Consider the following 19,885-nt stretch of genomic DNA (forward strand, 5'->3'; position numbering starts at 1 on the left):
GGTAATACAGCGGCCACCACAAAAGAGGAGCTACTGTACCAGACAGATCTGAAAATAAATGACTAATATATGAAGTATTTAAAAATGTTTAATCTATGAATCATTATAATCCTCTCTATTTTATAAATTATGCAGTATTTTGTTAGATTGGCATATGCTAATCAACATTAAAACCCAGCATGATGATATTTAATAACTCACTCTAGCTTAGAATATAGTGGAATATGGCAGATAATAGAATAGTCCAATGTCCAATGATTTGCCTCTGGCACAGTTCAATTCACATTCTACCTTTCTCCAGGCTACAGCACCCTTAGGTGTAAATTTTCTAAGCTCCGGGGCTGTTTGCCCATTTTTCAAAATTAGGAACTTTACCAAAGTCCAAACCGTGAGGGTTAGGTGAAACAGAAGTTTCAAACATGGGTGGTCAGGGACAAGCGACCAATACACCATCGGTCAAACTCGGATGTAATTTGCATAGACAATGCTGAAACATAGGAATTTACCTAGAATCGTTTCTGGAAACACACCCGTGAATTGAGCAAACTTGGATCAAAATGCAAATAGACATCCTTCTCAGCAGCCTGTTTAGAGAAGTCAGCGTAGATCAGTGAGATCTGTGCAGTACTTCTCTGTTAAAATGTGTTGAAATGGTTAAAAAAAACAAAAAAACTGTGTGGCATCCCTCTTCCCCATAAGAATAACCAGCCCTGTGCTCTTTGAGCTGGTCCTGGTTCTAAAAATACAGGGGGGGAAAATGCATGAAGTCTCCTAGAGACAGAAGTCACTTGAAGGACCACATTTGGGAAAGGGAATTTATATGAACACACATAGATCTACTATGTCCATTGCGTATGCCATAGTGTTTTTTTTTTATTTATAATCCCTGAATGCCTACTGGAATGAAGAATACTGATCTACACTGAAATAGATGAGTACTTTTAAATTTTTTAACAGGTTATGGTGGATTTTACTGGAGAAGAGAACGTGAATGACTACAGGGGATGTAGGTGTATAAGTATGTGTGAGAATGAGTGTGAGTGAGTGTGCAAGAATGTTCAATAAATTTTTACTTTTTACGGTGTGAGTCCTGACTTTTTTCAATATTTCTTTTACAGGTGGGAATACAGGTACCAGTGGGCCATGCTGGTATTTGTGGTTCTCCAAGTACCAGCATTCAGGGTAGGCTTGCTGGTACCTCTAGTTTCACCTGTATAAGACATTATTATTTTTAAAAGTTACACCTGAATTGCTATCAACTTGGCACCCACTGACAATGGATACCGAGATTAGTCCTGGGCTTTAGCCCTGGCCTTGGGTGCCCTGTAGGGGAAGAACTCCTTTATTGGGGGTGTCCCCACTCCTCCAGGAATCCCGGACCAGGGCTGACTATTTGGGGGGGTAATGCTACGGCTGCCGGGACCAACATAAACATTTCCCCCAGCTATAACATTACCTCTCTGGCTAGTGGTCCCCACTGATAGTTTAAAAAATACGGAGGACCCCTACGTCTTTCCCTCCCATCATTTTGGGACCAGGACTGGTCCAAGAGCCCAGTGATGGTTCTTGAAATATTAGGGGACAGCAGACATTTTTCAACTGTATTTTTAGAACCAGGAGCAGCTCAAAAAGCACTACACAGATTTCACTGATCTGTGCAGAATTCATGTACAGGAGTGTTTGGCTGCTGGCAAACACAGCAAACAAACATGAGCACATACACCATTAAAAAACATGATTAACTAAAATACAGGAACATAGTAAATTCACATGTTTTGGTTAAAAAAGCACCTGTGTTTGATTGATACCACACGTTTGATTTCAGTCAAACACAGGTAAAATAAGATTCTTAGTAAATTTACACCTTAGAATCCATTGAATGGAAGTTCCCCTCTGTGTTTGCACAAACTGCATGTGATAAGATACCACACAGCCCATGCTATTGTATCAATCAGGGATAGGTAAAAATACAGTATGACACTAGTCTGAAGTTCTCTTTAAAAAAATAAAAAATCTTAACAATTTTATTGAGCATTTGCATTTTTACAAACAGACCATCTATGAAAGTGCTTATATAAGTTATGCTTTATCAATCTGTGCCTAGTTATATTATTACATCAAGTCACACTTTATTACTCACATTAGTCCTTGGATCCCATGGACAAGCCCTTGCATGACCGTAGCAGATGCACATGCCGCCCACAGAAATATCTTTTATGGAATAGAAATACTGGAAAGAAAATAAAATATAATTGCTTATTAAATAACATATGCTGTACAATGATTTAATAACGATAACATTAAATTTGTATTGTACATCTTTGGCAATGTACTGAACTAAATATTGGATTGTGAGCTAATCTGCAGCAGGCAACACTAACATAGACTGTCCAGAACTACTGACATCCTGTAGCAAATAAATATATTCATGCAACATCTACAAACTAAAAGATCAATTTAAATAATGTAACATTGTGCTGTAGGAGATGTTGCTCTTGATATTGGCATGCACCGGCAGTATTTCTCCACCACCTCCCCGCAACATCTTGCTGTAGCAGTCTGTTTGAAATGTACCCGTGTGGGCAGATACAGTACATTGCATAATGCAAAGACACAAACAAGAGACAGACAATTATGCTATTTCATGTACAGCTAATACTTGCCAGATAGTCTTTCCAATCACTAAATTTCTGTTAACTTCAAATTATATATATATATATACACTGTATATACTATCTTTCTTCATTTGCTGGCCCTGGCATCAAAACTTCTATCATTGGTTGCCTGTGAGTTATAAAAGCACTAATTCAGTTCTGCACAATGATCACATATTGGTGGCTGCAACGTCACATTGCATCTACCAACATTGACAATTTTGCCTCAAAACCCAAAGAGGTACACAGGAAATTTGTGATGTAGTTGACAGTAGCATACAGTAATGTAACCTAACTTCATTTGTTATCCTCTTTTGTTTCAGTTTTCAGCATCAGCCAGCTACATAGGATACACATATAAAGTGCCAAAATAAAAAGGGGACACGTGACACAGATTGACATATCTGTAACATTAGACCTAACCTAGCTATGGTGCCTGTACCCACTGCATTCATCACCTACCCCGTGACGTAACTGACTGAGGGGCACTTTCTAATTAGACCTCATTCTGATTTTGGCCATAGAACAAGAAAATACTCCATTATCTTTGACGGAGCTATTTTCCCAAACCCATCTGGATCAGTATGAGGAGGGGGCATAATCAGCATCTATGAAAACTTTAAGGATTATGATAAGTATAATTTTAGGCTGGTGCTAGGGTCCCTACATGATCCACTTGGAGATAATGGGTCAATTCAGTAAAGTCTAATATAGAATAGAAGTGAAGTATTGGGAAAGTTATTTAAATATGTCACATAAGTACCTGATTAAATGAAGAGTTAAATCAATGTGAGCTCAGACCAGTGTTTATATAAGAAATGGCCATGTGATTAACACTTAATTTTGCATACAGTTCCAAAAGCCATATTTTTGTAACCTCTACCTATGCCTATGTGGGGGAGGATGTCTAACTAATGTGTAAACCCTGATGAAGATAGGAAATAAGGGCTTTAATAATATATACTACATAACCAAAAGTATGTGGACTCCCAAACATCCCATTTACTGTATATAATATGTGCTTGTTGAATACCTCATTAGAAAACCATGGATATTAATATTGCATTGATCACCCTTCGCTGCTAGAATAGCCTCTTACTTTTGGGAAGACTTTTCAGTCTGTGGGGATTTTAATCCATTCAGCCACAAGACCATTACTGAGGTCAAACATTGATGATGTGCAATAAGGCTTCGTATGTCAGCATTCGAGTCCATGTTCGGTGGGGTTGCAGTCACTGCTTTGCGCAGGCTCATTCCACATCACCTTCCCACCCCTCAAAGCCAAACCCTAACTATAACCTAAGTACTTACCATCAGGATCCTGCTGTTGGTATTCTGTCAGGATCAAGACTGCCTGCCCGCATCCCCCTCAGACAGAGAATGCTTTTCTACTGCTTCACAGTCTGTTTGCGATGTGCTAACATCACACCTTCTAGCAATTGGCATTGCACATGGTGATAAGAGGCTTGTGTGTAACAGCTTGGCCACTGAAACCAATCCCATCAAGGTCCCACTTAACAGTTTTGATACTGATGCTGCTTAAGGAGGTAGTTAGGAACTCAGTAAAGAGAGAGGTCAGTTACTCAGTGGTCCCGTTCTGTGAGTTTGTGTGGACAACCGCTTTGCAGGTCAGCTGTTTTGGCTCATAGACATTTCCACTTTACAATAACAGCACTTATAGATGGCTGGGGCATCTCTAGCAGGGCAGAAATATACAATCTGACAATGCCACGTTAAAAGTCACTGAGCTGTTCTGTATTTCCTATTTTACGGCTATTATATTTTCTGGTGTTAACTGATCAAGTTTCTATACGTTTATAACCAGTTATTTTTGGTACAGAAAAAGCATGATACAGAGTTCAATAAAAGTCATCCATAATTGCTCCTTGATTTGTGGATAAACACTTGTATGCAGTTGTCATAGCCATCATCATTAACAAAGTGCACTTGTGCCTTCCCTATATTAGGTGCAAAACATCTGAATGTCAAAAACAATTATTTACTACACATTCTGTACATAGGCCCTGGGCCCTTGGTGTTTGCATCATATGCCCACCCCTAGTTTTAGCCCTGCAATTTTGCCCCTTCACGTGCAGTGAAGATGCATTCTGTTTTCTTCCGACTCTACATCATTGGTTCCTCAATTAATTTACCATAAAGGACAACCGTAATACCAGTGTACAATGCTATATATATATATATATATATATATATCCAAGGATAGACGGCACTCAGATGGTGACTGATTGCACATGTCACTGTGAATACTGTTTCTTTTTCACCATTAGTCTCTGAGTGGTCTATCCATGGATCCATATATGCAGGGCTGCCATCAGAATTGATGGGGCCCGGGACTGACAAATTTAGCAGGCCCCCCCCACCACACACACTCCCAATAGTTCCCCCCCCACGTCCCCAAAAGCTTACCAAGTTAAGGGAGCTCAGGTGGCAGCAGTGAGGATCAAGGGGACAGGCCTGTACACCGGCAGACAGACATAGAGGGACAAAGCTGCTGCAGTATTCTTGTTATAGAGCCGCTCTGCTTAGCCATGGCTGCCTCCCCTGCCAGTGCTCAGGCAGCTGGCCTGGCCCCTGTGGATCCTCACTGATGCCCACCGTCCCCCCTTGATGGCGGGCCTACATATTTGTTATATGGACTGAGCACCTGAGCGTGTTGTTTGTGATTGGTAGTGTGCCAGCAGATCATTGAAGCAAAATATATATTTGGTATGTATGTATTTGTCACTGCAACTCTTGGATAGGCTAACCAAAACTGTTATTGTACTTAAAGGTGTAGTGATATCATGTTGTCATATGGTTACCCTGCAATGGGCTTTATGCAACCCAACTGTCATAGCAATATTACAGCAAAGAGATTACTTTATGTTTGATCCCATCTTGAGACCATTAGACTTTGCTTATGCAAAATAAAATCATATATGGGAAAATGTCAAGCATAGAGGGCAGAAAACAGATATTGGGAACATACCAGAATGAGAAGCAGATAAAATTAAGATGACCTTCTTAAGTTTGGGCTTTGGAAGGTTGAATGCAGTATCAATACTTTCAATTAGTAATGTGGATCAGTGAACCTGTTCTTAGAGACTGATTTATAACCATTTATTTTGCCTGCCCTTTATTTGCTCCTCATTCACATCGCACAGAACAATGACAAATACACAAACCTTCGACAGAGACAGAACGGTAATCACTAAGCTAAATGCTCAGTGCACCATCAAACAAATCAGCAGAAGCTTTAGTTGTGAGAGTGATGGATTTTCAAACAGAACTTTAATGTATTTTGATATTCTTTCATATTCAGACAAAGGAAGCTAGCTACTGTGGTAAATAGTGTCTGTACCTTTGACTAATTTAAAAAAACGTTTTCAAATCTGGACAAAGCCACACTTCAGTTCTGTCTAGAGCATTAACCCTTATTATTAGAGGCATCTCCAGCTACTGTGCCTGCTAAAATATTAATACATACCATATTATTCTTTAGCCATGCAGCACATTGTTACCTTTATTTAATGAAAAGACACAACAGACTCTCATGTTGCATGTTAAGTAGCAACAACTAGGGAACAATCAAAGATTTTTGGTAAAGGCAGAGCCAATGGCCCTCATTCCGAGTTGTTTGCTCGTTGCCGAGTTTCGCTATATTGCGATTAGTCGCTTACTGCGCATGCGCAAGGGTCGCAGAGCGCATGCGCTTAGTTATTTTACTCAAAAGTTAGATATTTTACTCACGGCCTAACGAGGATTTTTCATCGTTCTGGTGATCGGAGTGGGATTGACAGGAAGTGGGTGTTTCTGGGCGGAAACTGGCCGTTTTATGGGAGTGTGCGAAAAAACGCTGGCGTTTCTGGGGAAAACGCGGGAGTGTCTGAAGAAACGGGGGAGTGTCTGGGCGAACGCTGGGTGTGTTTGTGATGTCAAACCAGGAACGAAACTGACTGAACTGATCGCAATGGCTGAGTAAGTCTGGAGCTACTCAGAAACTGCTAAGAAATTTCTATTCGCAAATCTGCTAATCTTTCGTTCGCAATTCTGCTAAGCTAAGATACACTCCCAGAGGGCGGCGGCCTAGCGTGTGCAATGCTGCTAAAAGCAGCTAGCGAGCGAACAACTCGGAATGAGGGCCAATGTGTCTTTGGGCCTGATCCTGATTTGTACACAATGCCAATGATTTCACAAATGGTTTTGTTGCTGTGCATGTGCAAATATCCTCAGAAACCCTCATTATGAATGTGTAAACTGCGGCCTAATTCAGAACTGATCGCAACAGCACATTTGTTTTCTAATGGGCAAAACCATGTGCACTGCGAGGGGGGGCAGATATAACATGTGCAGAGAGAGTAAGATTTGGGTGGGGTGTGTTCAAACTGAAATCTAAACTGCAGTGTAAAAATAAAGCAGCCAGTATTTGCCCTGCACAGAAACTATATAACCCACCCAAATTTAACTCTCTGCACATGTTATATCTGTCCGGCGCTACCCACACAGCAAAGGGATGCAGAGCAGGTAGGCGCCATGCTAGAGAGGCACTCTTCCTGCTCTGCATCACTGCTGCGCTGCCCTTTCCCCCTACTGCTGCTGCCGGGTGTTGTGCCTGTCACACTATATGGCAGCACTGGCAGCTTGTAGCCTCCTCACTCCCTCCCCTATGATAGCAGAGTTGTTCTAGGCTGAAAAGGTGGCATGGCTACACAGGAATGGGGGGGTGGCACTACACAGGACTAAGGGGGTGGAGATACATGGGACCAGGCTGCTGCTACTTATGAGAATGAGCTGAAGAGATGGCCAGCCAGACTGTTAGGAAGTGAAGGGAAAGAGAGTGAGAGAGACAGTGTATGTATGTATGTATGTATGTATGTATGTATGTGTGTGTGTGTGTGTGTGTGTGTGTGTGTGTGTGCGTGTGCGTGTGTGTGTGTATGTATACCATGTGTGGGCATTGTGTGTTTAAATGCTACATCTGTGGGAATTACATCCAAGCGCCACTACTACTATGGGCATTACGTAAAAGTGGTGCTGCTACTATGGGCATTACATATAAGTGGCACTACTACTATGGGCATTACATATAAGTGGACGCTACTACTATGGGCATTGCATAAAAACAGTGCTACTACTATGGGCATTACATATAAGTGGCACTACTACTATGGGCATTACATATAAGTTGCGCTACTACTATGAACATTACATATAAGTGATGCTACTACTATGGGTATTACATATAATTGGCACTACTACTATGGGCATTACATATAAGTGGCACTACTACTATGGGCATTACATATAAGCGGTGCTACTACTATGGACATTACATAAAAGCGGCCCTACTACTATGGGCATTACATATAAGTGGCTCTACTACTATGAGCATTACGCATAAGCGGTGCTACTACTATGGGCATTGTGTTTTTAAGGGGTGCTAATACTGTGGGCATTATGTAAAAGTGGCGCTATCACTGTGGGCATTATGTATATGAGGTGCTACTACTGTGGGCATTACGTGTTTAAACAGTGTTACTACTATAGGCATTACGTATAAGAGGTGCTACTACTAGGGATATTATGTTTAAGGGGTGCTAATACTATAGGCATTACATATAAGTGGGGCTACTAATATGGGCATTACATATAAGGGGTGCTTCTACTTTGGGCATTATGTATAAGGGGTGCTGCTAATATGGGCATTACGTATACAGGGCACTACTACTATGTGCATTATGTGTTTAAGCGGCATTACCACTGTGGGCATTATGTTTAAGGGGTGCTACTACTGTGGGAATTATGTATAAGGGGCACTAATACTATGGGCATTATTTGTATAAGCGGCACTACTACTGTGGACATTATGTATAAGGTACGCATTTATGTGTAAAAGTGGTTCTACTACTATGTGCATTATGAGTATAAGTGGCACGACTACTGTGGTCATTATGTATAAGGGGTGCTACTACTATGGACATTATGTATAAGGGGTGCTACTACTATGGGCATTATGTCTTTAAATGGCGTTACTACTGTGGGCATTATGTTTAAAGGGCACTACTACTATGGGCAGTATGTATAAGCGGCACTACTACTGTGGGCATTATGTATAAGGGTCACTACTACTATGGGCATTATATATATGGGGCACTACTACTATGGGCATTATGTGTTTAAGTGGCACTACCACTGTGGGCATTATGTTTAAGCAGCACTACTACTGGGGGCATTATGTGTATAAGTGGTGCTACTACTATGGGCATTAAGTATAAGTGGCGCTATTACTGGGGGTATTATGTGTATGAGCGGCACTACTACTGGTGGAAATATGTATAAGGAGCGCTACTACTTCAATTGTAAAGTGCAACAGAATTTTCTGTGCTATTTAGGAAACTGTTAATAAATAAATAAAATAAATAAATACTATGGGCATTATATATGAGCAGCACTACTACTGGGGGCATTATGTGTATAAGCGGCACTGCTACTGTGGGCAATATGTGTATAAGCGGCACTACTACTGGGGGCATTTTGTGTATAAGCCGAACTACTACTTGCTGTGTAATGTGAATACGATTGTGCTACTGTGTAGGGTAAATTGAAATGGGGGGACTATTGTGTGACCATGCCCATTCCTTGTGAGACCACACCCCTTTTTCAGGTGCACACTGTCCCTTTGTAAAGTGTTGGAGGGTGCAAATTTAAAATTTGCAGGAGGGCGCAGAATACCCTAGCACCGGCCCTGCCCAGCACTTACACAAGCCATCAATGTTTGCCTTTGTTTTGCTGATGTTGTAGTGTGCATGATCCATCATGTGGAGCTGCACAATACTCAGATAAGTAAAGTGAGCATTTTCACTTTTACACAGTCGTACACATACACACTCATACAGTACACGCAGAGACCATGTAAAATATCTGAGATTTGCATGACTATCAATTCAACATAAATCTCTGAATCAGGCCCTAAATGTGGAATTTTGCTTGCATTCTGATTTGCATGCAGTCGCACAAAGATATACAAGTGTTGAATATAAAATGAATCAGCACAGTCTCCTGGCAGTGGTGGATTTCCCAATAGGCACATGAGGTACGTGCCTAGAGGCAAGGGCGCAGACAGCTGTGCCGAACCCAGGTACTTGGAAGGAGAGTGGCCAATGCAGGGAGGTGTGGTCAGCCCCCCTCCTTAGAGAATGTGCAGTCGAGAGGTGGGCACATGCTGCACGGGCAGTTGAGGGTGTGGGTGAAGCCAGGTGAGGAGCACGGGGTGCCCAGGATGGCTGCCGGGGGGCGGGTGCAATTGCACATCCCCCCCTGCACATCATGCAGGGAGAGAGAGAACACTTCCTCTGCAGCTGCCTCTCTCTCTAGTGGGCTGCGGATAGAGGCTGCAGCAGTGTCCACTCTCGTCTCACGGCTGCTGTCCAACAAGTCAGGGCCCGGGTAAGGAGCACCTGCCCCAGCCCCCCCCCCCTACCCATGGCATCACTGCTTAGCACTGCCAGTTACTGGGGACAGCACAACAAAGGCTCCACTACATGAGACCCCTGTTAGGCCAGGTGATTTTTTTTTTGTCATTACAAATTACTTTTTTATTTTGCAACTGGCAGAGTGGGGATGCAATGGGCAGCGTATTGGTGTGCAGGAGGTGGAGGTGGGTGGTGATGTTGAAACTGCCTGGATGGTCTGGAGGCATTATGATCTGGTGCGACATGAAGGGGACAATGACACAATGGATGGGCCAATCATTATTGTTGTGCCTCAGGGCGGCCTGCCCCCTAAATCTCCTGGTGTATTATTATTTTTCTGTGACACTGTCAATCAGACCGCAGTGTACTACACATTGTGTGATACTGTAGGTGGTTTATCCGCAGGTGTGCTGCATTGTCCATCTAGGGGTGATCTGTCAAACTAAGGGTGGGACCCCAGTGTAAAAAAAAAAAAAATTAAAGCTACAAATAGATATCTCTCAATATATATTTGTTCTATATCCCAGTCTTCTACAGAATACTTTTTTTTACACTACCAGTCAGACCGCATTGTATCATACATGTATTGTGTGACACTGTAGATGAAAATAAACCCCACTGTTAGATTATTACTGACTCATACACATATTATGTGAGACTGTAGGTGAAAGTAAACCGCAGTGTTAAATTATTATTTCTGACTCATACACGTATTGTGTGAGACTGTAGGTGGGAGTGGACTACAGCAGTGACATGCGGTGGGGTAAGGCAGGTGAGGCAGAGCCTTTCCTGTCATACTATCGTTTGATTTGGAGTTTTGACTGTATATAGTATATTAAAATACAAAGAATATATTTGAACTATTTTTTTTGTATTATTCTACTCATTTTTATAGTCAAAACTCTGCTTGTCTTTTCTGTACATCTCTCAAAACTCACCAAATTTCCAGGAGGTTATACTGCTGCACCTGTGTATAATGTCCACGTGAACCCTTTGGCTCATGTATTGTATATAAATCTGGCTCTGGTTCTAGCCAGTGCCTCCTTTGTCATTTACTTCACCACACGTCGCTGAACTGCAGTGTAACAAACTGTCTAGTCTAACTCATACACGTATTGTGTGACACTGTAGGTGAAAGTAAACCACAGTGTCAGATTATTATTTCTGACTTATACTCATATTGTGACACTGTAGGTGGTACATTTGTTGTACAAATTGAGTGCTGTACCCCACTTCTTTTATGTTTGTTGATAGACATACTAGTGCTGAATGTGCCACCACCAGTCATGATGATACAAGTTTGTCAACGTCATCTACTTGGGCTGATGCCCAAGGGCATAGAAAGCTTAAGTCAGGGCATGTAAAATCAAAGAAGCAATATAATTTTACAGAGAAAACCATTAACAATAAAGTCAGCTACAGAGAAACATAAAATTGGCAATATGCTATTCACCACATGAAGTGGCAAGGAAAGGCTATGGCCTTGACCTTTATGAATAGTGGTTCTAGCTCTTATGATAAAATGAAACTTGTCAAGGCATAGAAACCAACTGTGTGCTCAGAGACAAATCCCTGAGGAGAGTCTAAGTATGTATGCAGGTGCCATGTGTGAGCCCCACCTTTCCAATACTGTACTCAAAGAGGAGGCTCCTTCCACCATTTGTGTGCCCTCTGAAAATGTGGGGGTGAACAGCACAAGTCAGCATGTTGACATAGAAACTGAGATGCTTCTGTGGAAGTGCAAAAGAATGAGGAGTATATTTGTGTAGCTGGCGCTAATATGGATGTTGATGAGGATATTGTCTGTGTAAATCAGGCACCAGTGGAAACAGTTGTTGCCCGTGATATGAAAAAGCCCAATGTCATGCCTGGGAAAAAGATAAAAAAATCCACCTACAGTATTCTGTGTGGAATTATTTTCTACCCAAATCCGTACAAGAAGTGTCAAGCCATCTGTAGCCTTTGTAAAATCATATTAGGTAGAGGTAGGGACCATAATCATCTAGGAACATTCTCCCTGTTACATTACTTGCAGTGCATTCATAAGGTTCAAAAGTGTTTAGAAAATTCAGAAACTTTGGCTAAAAATTTAACAACAACCAGTCCATCATCACCTAGCTTCTTTTTCTCTGTTAGATACAAGCGCCTACAATCTCCACCACCAACACATTCATTGTCAATATCCTCAATCATGATCAGAAATAGTCCTGCATCTAATTTCATAAGCATTCTTTCAGTAACTCCTCTCCTATCCAGGTTTCCTCAAAAGGATCCTTGAGTGATACTTCTGTTGCTGCTGTGAGTGAATCTTCATCCCAGAAGGTGACCAGGAAGACTACTTGTAGTAGTTTAACAGAACAATAGATTGTTAAACAATCCTTTGCAAGGGAAAGCAAGTATGATAGCAGTCACCAAGTTACACAGTGGATTACTGATGCCAAAACTGCTATGCTGGCATTAGATGTGCATCCAGTATCTGCCATTAATGCAGTGCATTTTAGACAGTTAATTGAGGTCCTGTGGTCCTGTGTCCTCGCTGACAAATCCCATCTAGATTCCACTTCACTAAAATAGCAATTCCTAGTATGTACAATGATGTAAAAACTTTATTAACATCCTCTGAAATGCCATTGTACCCACTTTCCACTTAACCACAAATATATAGACAAGTAGAACAGGGCAAACTAAAGGTTACATCCCTGTGACAGCCCAGTAGGTAGGTGTAATGCCTTCAGCAGCATCTAACAAATGCCAGCTCATTCAGAGGCAGGCTACTCTGTGCATCACCAATTTCACTAAGATGCACACCACTGACAACCTCTTAGAAAAAGTCAGGAAAATCATTGCAACTTGGACTCTCCACGGGATTTGTGATTTCTGACAATGACACTAATATTGTGATAGTATTACAGCTGGGTGAATTCCAACATGTGCCCTGTTTTGCTCTCACAATTAATTTTGTGGTGCAAATGTTAAAAAAAATACAGGGGCATGCAAGAGATGCTATCTGTGACCTGAAAAATGTTGGGATATTTTTTACATTTAGCAAGTGCATGTCAAAGATTGCAGCACCTGCAAGTACTGTTGAATTTGCCCTGCCATCAACTGAAGCAAGAGGTAGTAACTAGGTGGAATTCTACCCATTATATGCTTCAGAGGATAGAGGAGCAGCAAAATACCATCCAAGGCTACACAACGACCTATGATATAAGGAACAGAGGAAGAATATACCTTAATCAAGTGCAGTGGAGCATACTTTCCATGTTGTGCAAGGTTCTCAAACCCTTTGAAGTTGCCACAGGTGAAGTTAGTTCAGACACTGCCAGCTTTAGTCAGGTAATTCCTCTTATTAAACTCTTAGAAAAGGAGCCGGAGAAACTGAAGAGGAGCTGAAATAAAGTGATTTCACTAAGCATGTCGGACTTGTAGATCAAGCCCTTCATTCCAGTATCCAAGAGTTGTCAATCTCTTGAAATCAGATAACTATATTTTAGCAACCATACTTTATCCTAGGTTTAAGTAGCACATTGTATGTTTCTTTCTGATGGACACATATCTGAAGAGATGCAAAGACCTGTTGGTGAACAAATTATTAGCTCATGTGGCACGTGACATGGCAACATCTCCTCCTTCAGTTTCTCAGGCAACCGATGCTTCCAGGAAAAAACTTTGGTAATGCAGATCGGGCAGCAAAGCCTTATGACATCTGGTTGGGCCTAAAATAAGTGCCTACAATTGACGTGATTACCATGACTCCATCTGATATGGTCACCATTCAAAGAATGGTTGATGATTATTTTAGTGATAGCATCTAAATAGGCATGTCAGACAGTCTGTTTCACTACTGCCAGGGAAAAAAGGGCAATTTGGAGACCCTTGCACAGACTGCCTTTACTTTACTTAAGTTTCCCACCCTCCAGTGTGTCCTCAGAGTTTTCAGTGCAGCTGGAAACCTTGTCAGCAATCGTTGTAAGAGGTTACTTGACCAAAATGTGGAATACATGTTGTTCATCAAAATGAATTACCAATTCCACGAGGAAGACCTTTACTGGCAATTACATCCACAAAAAAGAGAGGCACCTATAATGGTTGATTCCAGTTGGGACAAATTAAAATTGTGTGAAGAAAATGATGTACATACTGATGGTGATGATGAATTGGATGATGATGATGATGATGATGATGATGATGACTACGTCTTCTTTCATATGTAGAGCCAGTTTGTGTACAGAGAGATCATTGCTGGCAATGTTCACTGCCCAATGGCAGCTTGTTTTGTGGGAGCCCAAACAAACCAATCATTTAGATTAGATTAGAGAGATTTAGATTTGTGTGGGTTATGTTGTTCTGTGCATGGTAAATAATGGCTGCTTTTTTTTACACTCCAATTTAGATTTCAGTTTGAACACAGCACAATCAAATCTAACTCTCTCTGCACATGATACATCTGCCCCACCTGCAGTGCAAATGGATTTGCCCATTAGTGTGCTTTTTTGATTTGCTAACAATCCTGAATAAGGCCCACAGTCAACTGCTGCAACCTGTTGCAAACCTCTGTGGGTCCTATTTGCCAAAGATGTCTGCTGCAGTGTACAGTTTTCACTTGCAAAAGCAGTCCCCATAGGTTGCTATGGGGACTGCTATGCAGTCAGATTTAGCACATTTCAGAATGCAAAGCATTTCAAAGCTTGTTCCCAGGGCCGGATTATAGGAGAGGCAACAGGGGCGGTCATCCCAAGGCCCCCACATATCAGTGACCCTCACATGGCCACAATTTATTAGCCTTAAGGGGAAGAGGTTGTGTCTAGGGGGATAGTGGCTGGCCTCTGTGAATGTGCACAGACCTCTAATGCTGGGGAGGCCTGTGGCGCATGCGCATGGGAACTGGCACTAGAGTACACTAGGAGTAAGAATGTGCCGGCAGCCATAGCGATATCTGTAAGTGCACGGTGAGCAGTATGTAGCACACCCTTAAAAAGTCCCATAAATGAAACCCCCGATACATTGTAACCCTTTTTCTGTATGTACATTTGTAAATTGTTTTTTTATCCTTTACAATTGTCCATTTCTTGTATTACTTGTGGAGTTCCATGCATCTGATATGATATGCTGCAAATAAGAACGACCAATGAGAATTTTTTTCAGTAAATCTGTGTTTTATTATAAACTAGTCTCCATACTCTTCCTTATAAGCTCACTCACTTGCGCACACATTAAGGAACAGTTCATTAATGGACACCCTGGGACTTATGGACATAGATGGAATCACTTGGTGAGTACTTTACCATACCATAATGGTTCGCACAATTTTGTGCTTATTAGACCATTCATTTTTTTATATATCTGAGGTGGTGTTACTGCAGTGGCAGCAGTAAGAGGGATGAGTGGGGTCCATTTATTGTTCCTTGCAGTCTGCCCCCGAAAATAAGGATTCCTTATTGCAGCGATTTGCAGCAATACAGAACCTTTATTTGTTAGTATGTACAGTACCATTGGTGAGTCACCAGGACAGGGGCTCCAATCACAAGTAATATGAATGCATTGTGATCATACTACTTCCTACTTTGCATAGCCAGCTGCGCTACTGCACCTGCACCAACCAGATCCCTCTCCCAAACAAAACCGCAAAGGGCAGCTCACATTTCGGAGCTTGGTAAATCCGGCAGCACAGCAGCCGCCACAGAAATATAATGACACTGCTACTGTTGTTGGAAATTGAGGGGCCGCAGCAGATAGAAGGGTAAATATTATTGCTGGGAGCCCCTACAAATTAGTTGCCCTGGGGCCCCCACAGATCTTAATCCGGCCCTGCATGGCCCCTATAGCTATCGCCATCTCCAGATGGCATTAGCTGCTGTAGTTTGAGGATTACAGATCACCTGAGTTACCGGAAGAAAGCCATACATGCTCAGAAGTGTAGCAGCAGCTGGGAAGTGAAAGTAGAAGTGAGCACTAATGCGATAACTTTACTTTTACATATTGCAGGGACAACTATCAGCGACCCTCTCCCTGGGTGTGTACAATAGTGCATACTGTAGGCGGGGGGGGGGGGCAAGAGGAGGGGACAGTGCTAATTTCCCGAACTAAGGTATGATGGAGGGGCCCAGTGGGGGCTCATGTACCCCCCCCCCCCACACACTTACCTGGCAGCAGCAGCTGTAGCTTTTCTCCTCAGTGTGCTGTGCTACAGTATGACCACTTGCACTTAACAATCAATATTTTTCTGTATTATTCTCTAAGAGTGCATAGTCACACCCCTTGAACAGTACCTGGGTTCAGCCAGGCTCTCTACTGCCCTGACTGATGGTGGTACTTACAGTACAGTAACTTCTTATTGCCACAATAAGAAATTATAATTATTGGATAATTACTGTAATAATACTGTACTGTATGTCCCTGTGTGTTTTGCAAGCAATAAAACTGGAAAAAATAAAAAAATGTCTCAAGAACTTGGATGAGCTGCAATTTTTATATTTATTTGTTGAAATGTATATTATGCTGCTTCTCTACGGAATTTCAAGTATAATCACAAAGAGATGAAAACCTCTTGTATTTAAGCAAATGTAATACTGCTTTTAAAATGTTTTATATATATCTTACTTTTACATACATATCCTGACACATATCTTTGTCAAGCCGCACCTCCAGCGGGCCTTCCCTGGATTGATGCTGTCAAAAGGCTGGGGCTGAAGAGAATAATCTGCCCCCTTCTCTGGCCCATCCTGCCTCTGATGCCCTGCTCAGTGCTGTAAATGCTGGGATGATTGGCCAAGCTCTGCCCGCTGTATGTTAAATATGTAAGGTTTGCAGGGATAGGCTGACTCTATTACAAGGGGTCCTAGGTATCCTTGCATAGCTTTTCACTCTCCTTAGGGCTCGATCATTGAGGTAAAAAGGTAAATATTTTTGCACAACACTTGAGGTCACTGGGAGAGCTGTCGGTACCCTTTACACAGCAGATAAGCAGTTGCTGACTGTCAAGCTTTCCTTTAATGCATTTCCGAGTGAAAATATCTCTCTCTCCTTTCCACCTATTGCTTTCTAAGAGGTACGGCAATGTTTAGTTCAAGTGACAGGATAACCTCTGATAAGTTAGACACTATCCTCTCTTGACTGGAAATAGGTTGGTTGCGTACTTATATCTGAAATCTATATACATATATAAAAGGCAAATACTGACTCATCACAAAATCTACTGAACTATAAGGCTGGACTGCCTTGCTAGTGGAAGTTGCAGAGCAGTCCATTATTCAAATAGGGGAGTCACACCCAGCAATGTTTGACAGTGTTTAGGGGAGGCAGTTGATGTGGCTCCCCTTTTTGAATAATGGACTGCTCTGCAACTGCCACTGGCAAGGAAGTCCAGGAACAGAGAATTGTGTCTTCCCCCTCCATGACTTGGTATCACAAGAACCATGCACTCTTTATAGCCCCGGCAAGGTGGGCTGTCTTAACTCTCCTCTGTGTGGGGGGTGACCCCTTTTAACCCTTTTGTGTGTGGAATTTTGAAAAATTCCTTCTTAGTGGGTGCCTACATCACAAAAGCAAGCTACTGTCCAAATATCAAGTTCCTAGTCCTTATGATTCAGGAGATTTTGTGATGAGTCAGTGGCATTTGCCTTTTATATACTGTATACAGTATATTGATATATTTACTTAATCCGACCAAAATATATTGTAACTCATCATAGTGCAGAGTGCAGGATGGTGACATACTGTATGGCCTGATTAAAATTCAGATTACAAAACACCCCAATCTTGAAGAGTTAAATGGAAGAGTGGACCTTGAAACTTAATGGGTCGATATATCTTGCTTGATACAAGAAAAACAGTGTCAAAGCGAGTTTTGTCCTCTGAAAATCATTAACCAAACCAATGTATGTTGTAAACTGTATTACTAACCATGGTATTTAATGGCAACAATACATGTGTTATCTAGAATAAATTAGCTTTAAGTCTACAAAGAGCCCTTGTTCTGAGAATCAATGGTAGCCTCTACATATATATGCTTATCTTTCAGCATATTCAGATTTGTTAATCTCATTTAATGCTGGCTTCTTGTTTTGCTGAGGAAAATTAAAACAATAGAATAATAACATTTACTGAGCAACATTTTGTAAATCTGTAAAACATGGTAAAGCATAAATTCGTATAATTTCCAAGACTTAAAATTTGTCACTTTCAGTAAATTTATAACAGAACGGTAGACATTATTATAAGTTGAGATCATAGAGATAGTAGAAAAAAAAGTTATAGAGATCTTAAACAGGGAAGCAGGTAGTACTGATGGTCTGGTAACAGGTAAAATACATTTCTGTTATGTTAATGTAATTTAGTCCACCAGCGAGAGCACATAAATTTCAGTGGAAGATGTTAAATCCAATCAAAAACAACACATTTCTATTGAAGTCAGTTGGTGTAGCCATGGGACAGAGCTCTGATATTCTCTATTGCATCCTAATGACTAACCCCATAAGGCTGTTACATTTAAAGGATCTGATCAGAAATTCAATTTATTCAAGTCCCAAAGACTTTAATATTTCACTATAGCAGACAATTTTCAAGGAATATTTTAAAATGTAATTATACCAGAACTCACCTTAGGTGAACTACTATACTTTGCAATAATGTTGTGAATGCTGGGCTAATGTCTTAAATAGCTCCCAAAGAATACAGAACTGTAATTGTCAACTACTATAAGACTAAAAAGTACAGGCCTTGGACAGCACATAGAAATTATTTTATGTACTTGTATGGAGGTTTTCCCTTTGTGCTTGCTACAGGCAGTCCACCCTTTGAAGCAGTCATTCCCAATGTGTTTGGGACTGCGGTAACAGTCTATTTGTGTCAAGAACATAGTTGATATTGGTGAAATGTCTTTAAAGATGTTTACATTTTGCAATGTCCATTATTTGTGAACAATAGGTAATTGAAAATCAGATTTGCATTGTTTTAAAGTGCACATATTTGAGTATGGTTATGTTATATTATAATATTTTAATAACATAGTGTCACAAAAGAATTTCAGATATCAAATAATCAAAAAGTTATTAATCAATGCCATATAGGAACATATTAATTGACAGTGGTTATGTATGCACATTCTGAATTGATAATTATATATTTACAGAGTGTTTATACATGATAGCGCTAGATGAAGGCAAGCTGCAGAAACAACCTTGGAATTGTTTTGACTAAGGAGAAAGGAAGAAAATCTTTTAGTATTGTTACATACCCTTCTGGTGACGATGGGATCTATGTCTGTTAGATCACTGTGAGCTAACATCATTAAATCAGCATTTAGAGTCCGGATCCTTTGTAATCTCAATTGAATATAGCGAGCTGATGTAAATTCCAGAAGTGTTGGAGAAGGATCATCAGCACTTGGTCTCCCGTTAATTAGTGATGTGTGAATCTAGAAAAATGAAGAACATATTTTTAAAAACTTGCATTTATAATGTAATTATTATATTTTTTAATTCCAGAATACTTTTCAGATTGTAAAGTTAAAATAACAGACTAAAAGTTCTTAGCTAAACCAGAATATACAGTTTCATGATCATGGTCAATTTTCCTTTGTCTACCTGAATAAATGCCCATGCAGGTCTATATACTCTGTACTCTGATGCAGAATTGAGCGCAAGTTGGCCCTATATACTGTACAACTGTATGTGTTGTGACAATAGCATGCATTTGGAGGATAAAAAAGTGTGCATATTACCTGCTTGTTGATTTCAGTGTGTTTTCCCTGCAGGCATG

The 19,885-nt window shown here is 40.9% G+C and overlaps 1 protein-coding gene across 8 annotated transcripts in view; it reads right to left on the minus strand.

Moving 5' to 3' along the window:
• The window catches only part of LAMA2 (laminin subunit alpha 2), a 1,276,598-nt gene that overhangs the window by 880,852 nt on the left and 375,861 nt on the right, over window positions 1–19,885 (minus strand). For all 8 annotated transcript variants that reach the window (XM_063917336.1, XM_063917337.1, XM_063917331.1 and 5 more), the window contains exons 5-6: window positions 19,362–19,541; window positions 2,141–2,230 (exon numbers count right to left, since the gene is read on the minus strand). In XM_063917336.1, the coding sequence (XP_063773406.1) occupies window positions 2,141–2,230; window positions 19,362–19,541 (270 nt within the window). The remainder of the gene's footprint in view (window positions 1–2,140; window positions 2,231–19,361; window positions 19,542–19,885) is intronic.

The sequence above is a fragment of the Pseudophryne corroboree genome, chromosome 4 (genome assembly GCF_028390025.1).
Source record: "Pseudophryne corroboree isolate aPseCor3 chromosome 4, aPseCor3.hap2, whole genome shotgun sequence".
Taxonomy (NCBI): domain Eukaryota; kingdom Metazoa; phylum Chordata; class Amphibia; order Anura; family Myobatrachidae; genus Pseudophryne; species Pseudophryne corroboree.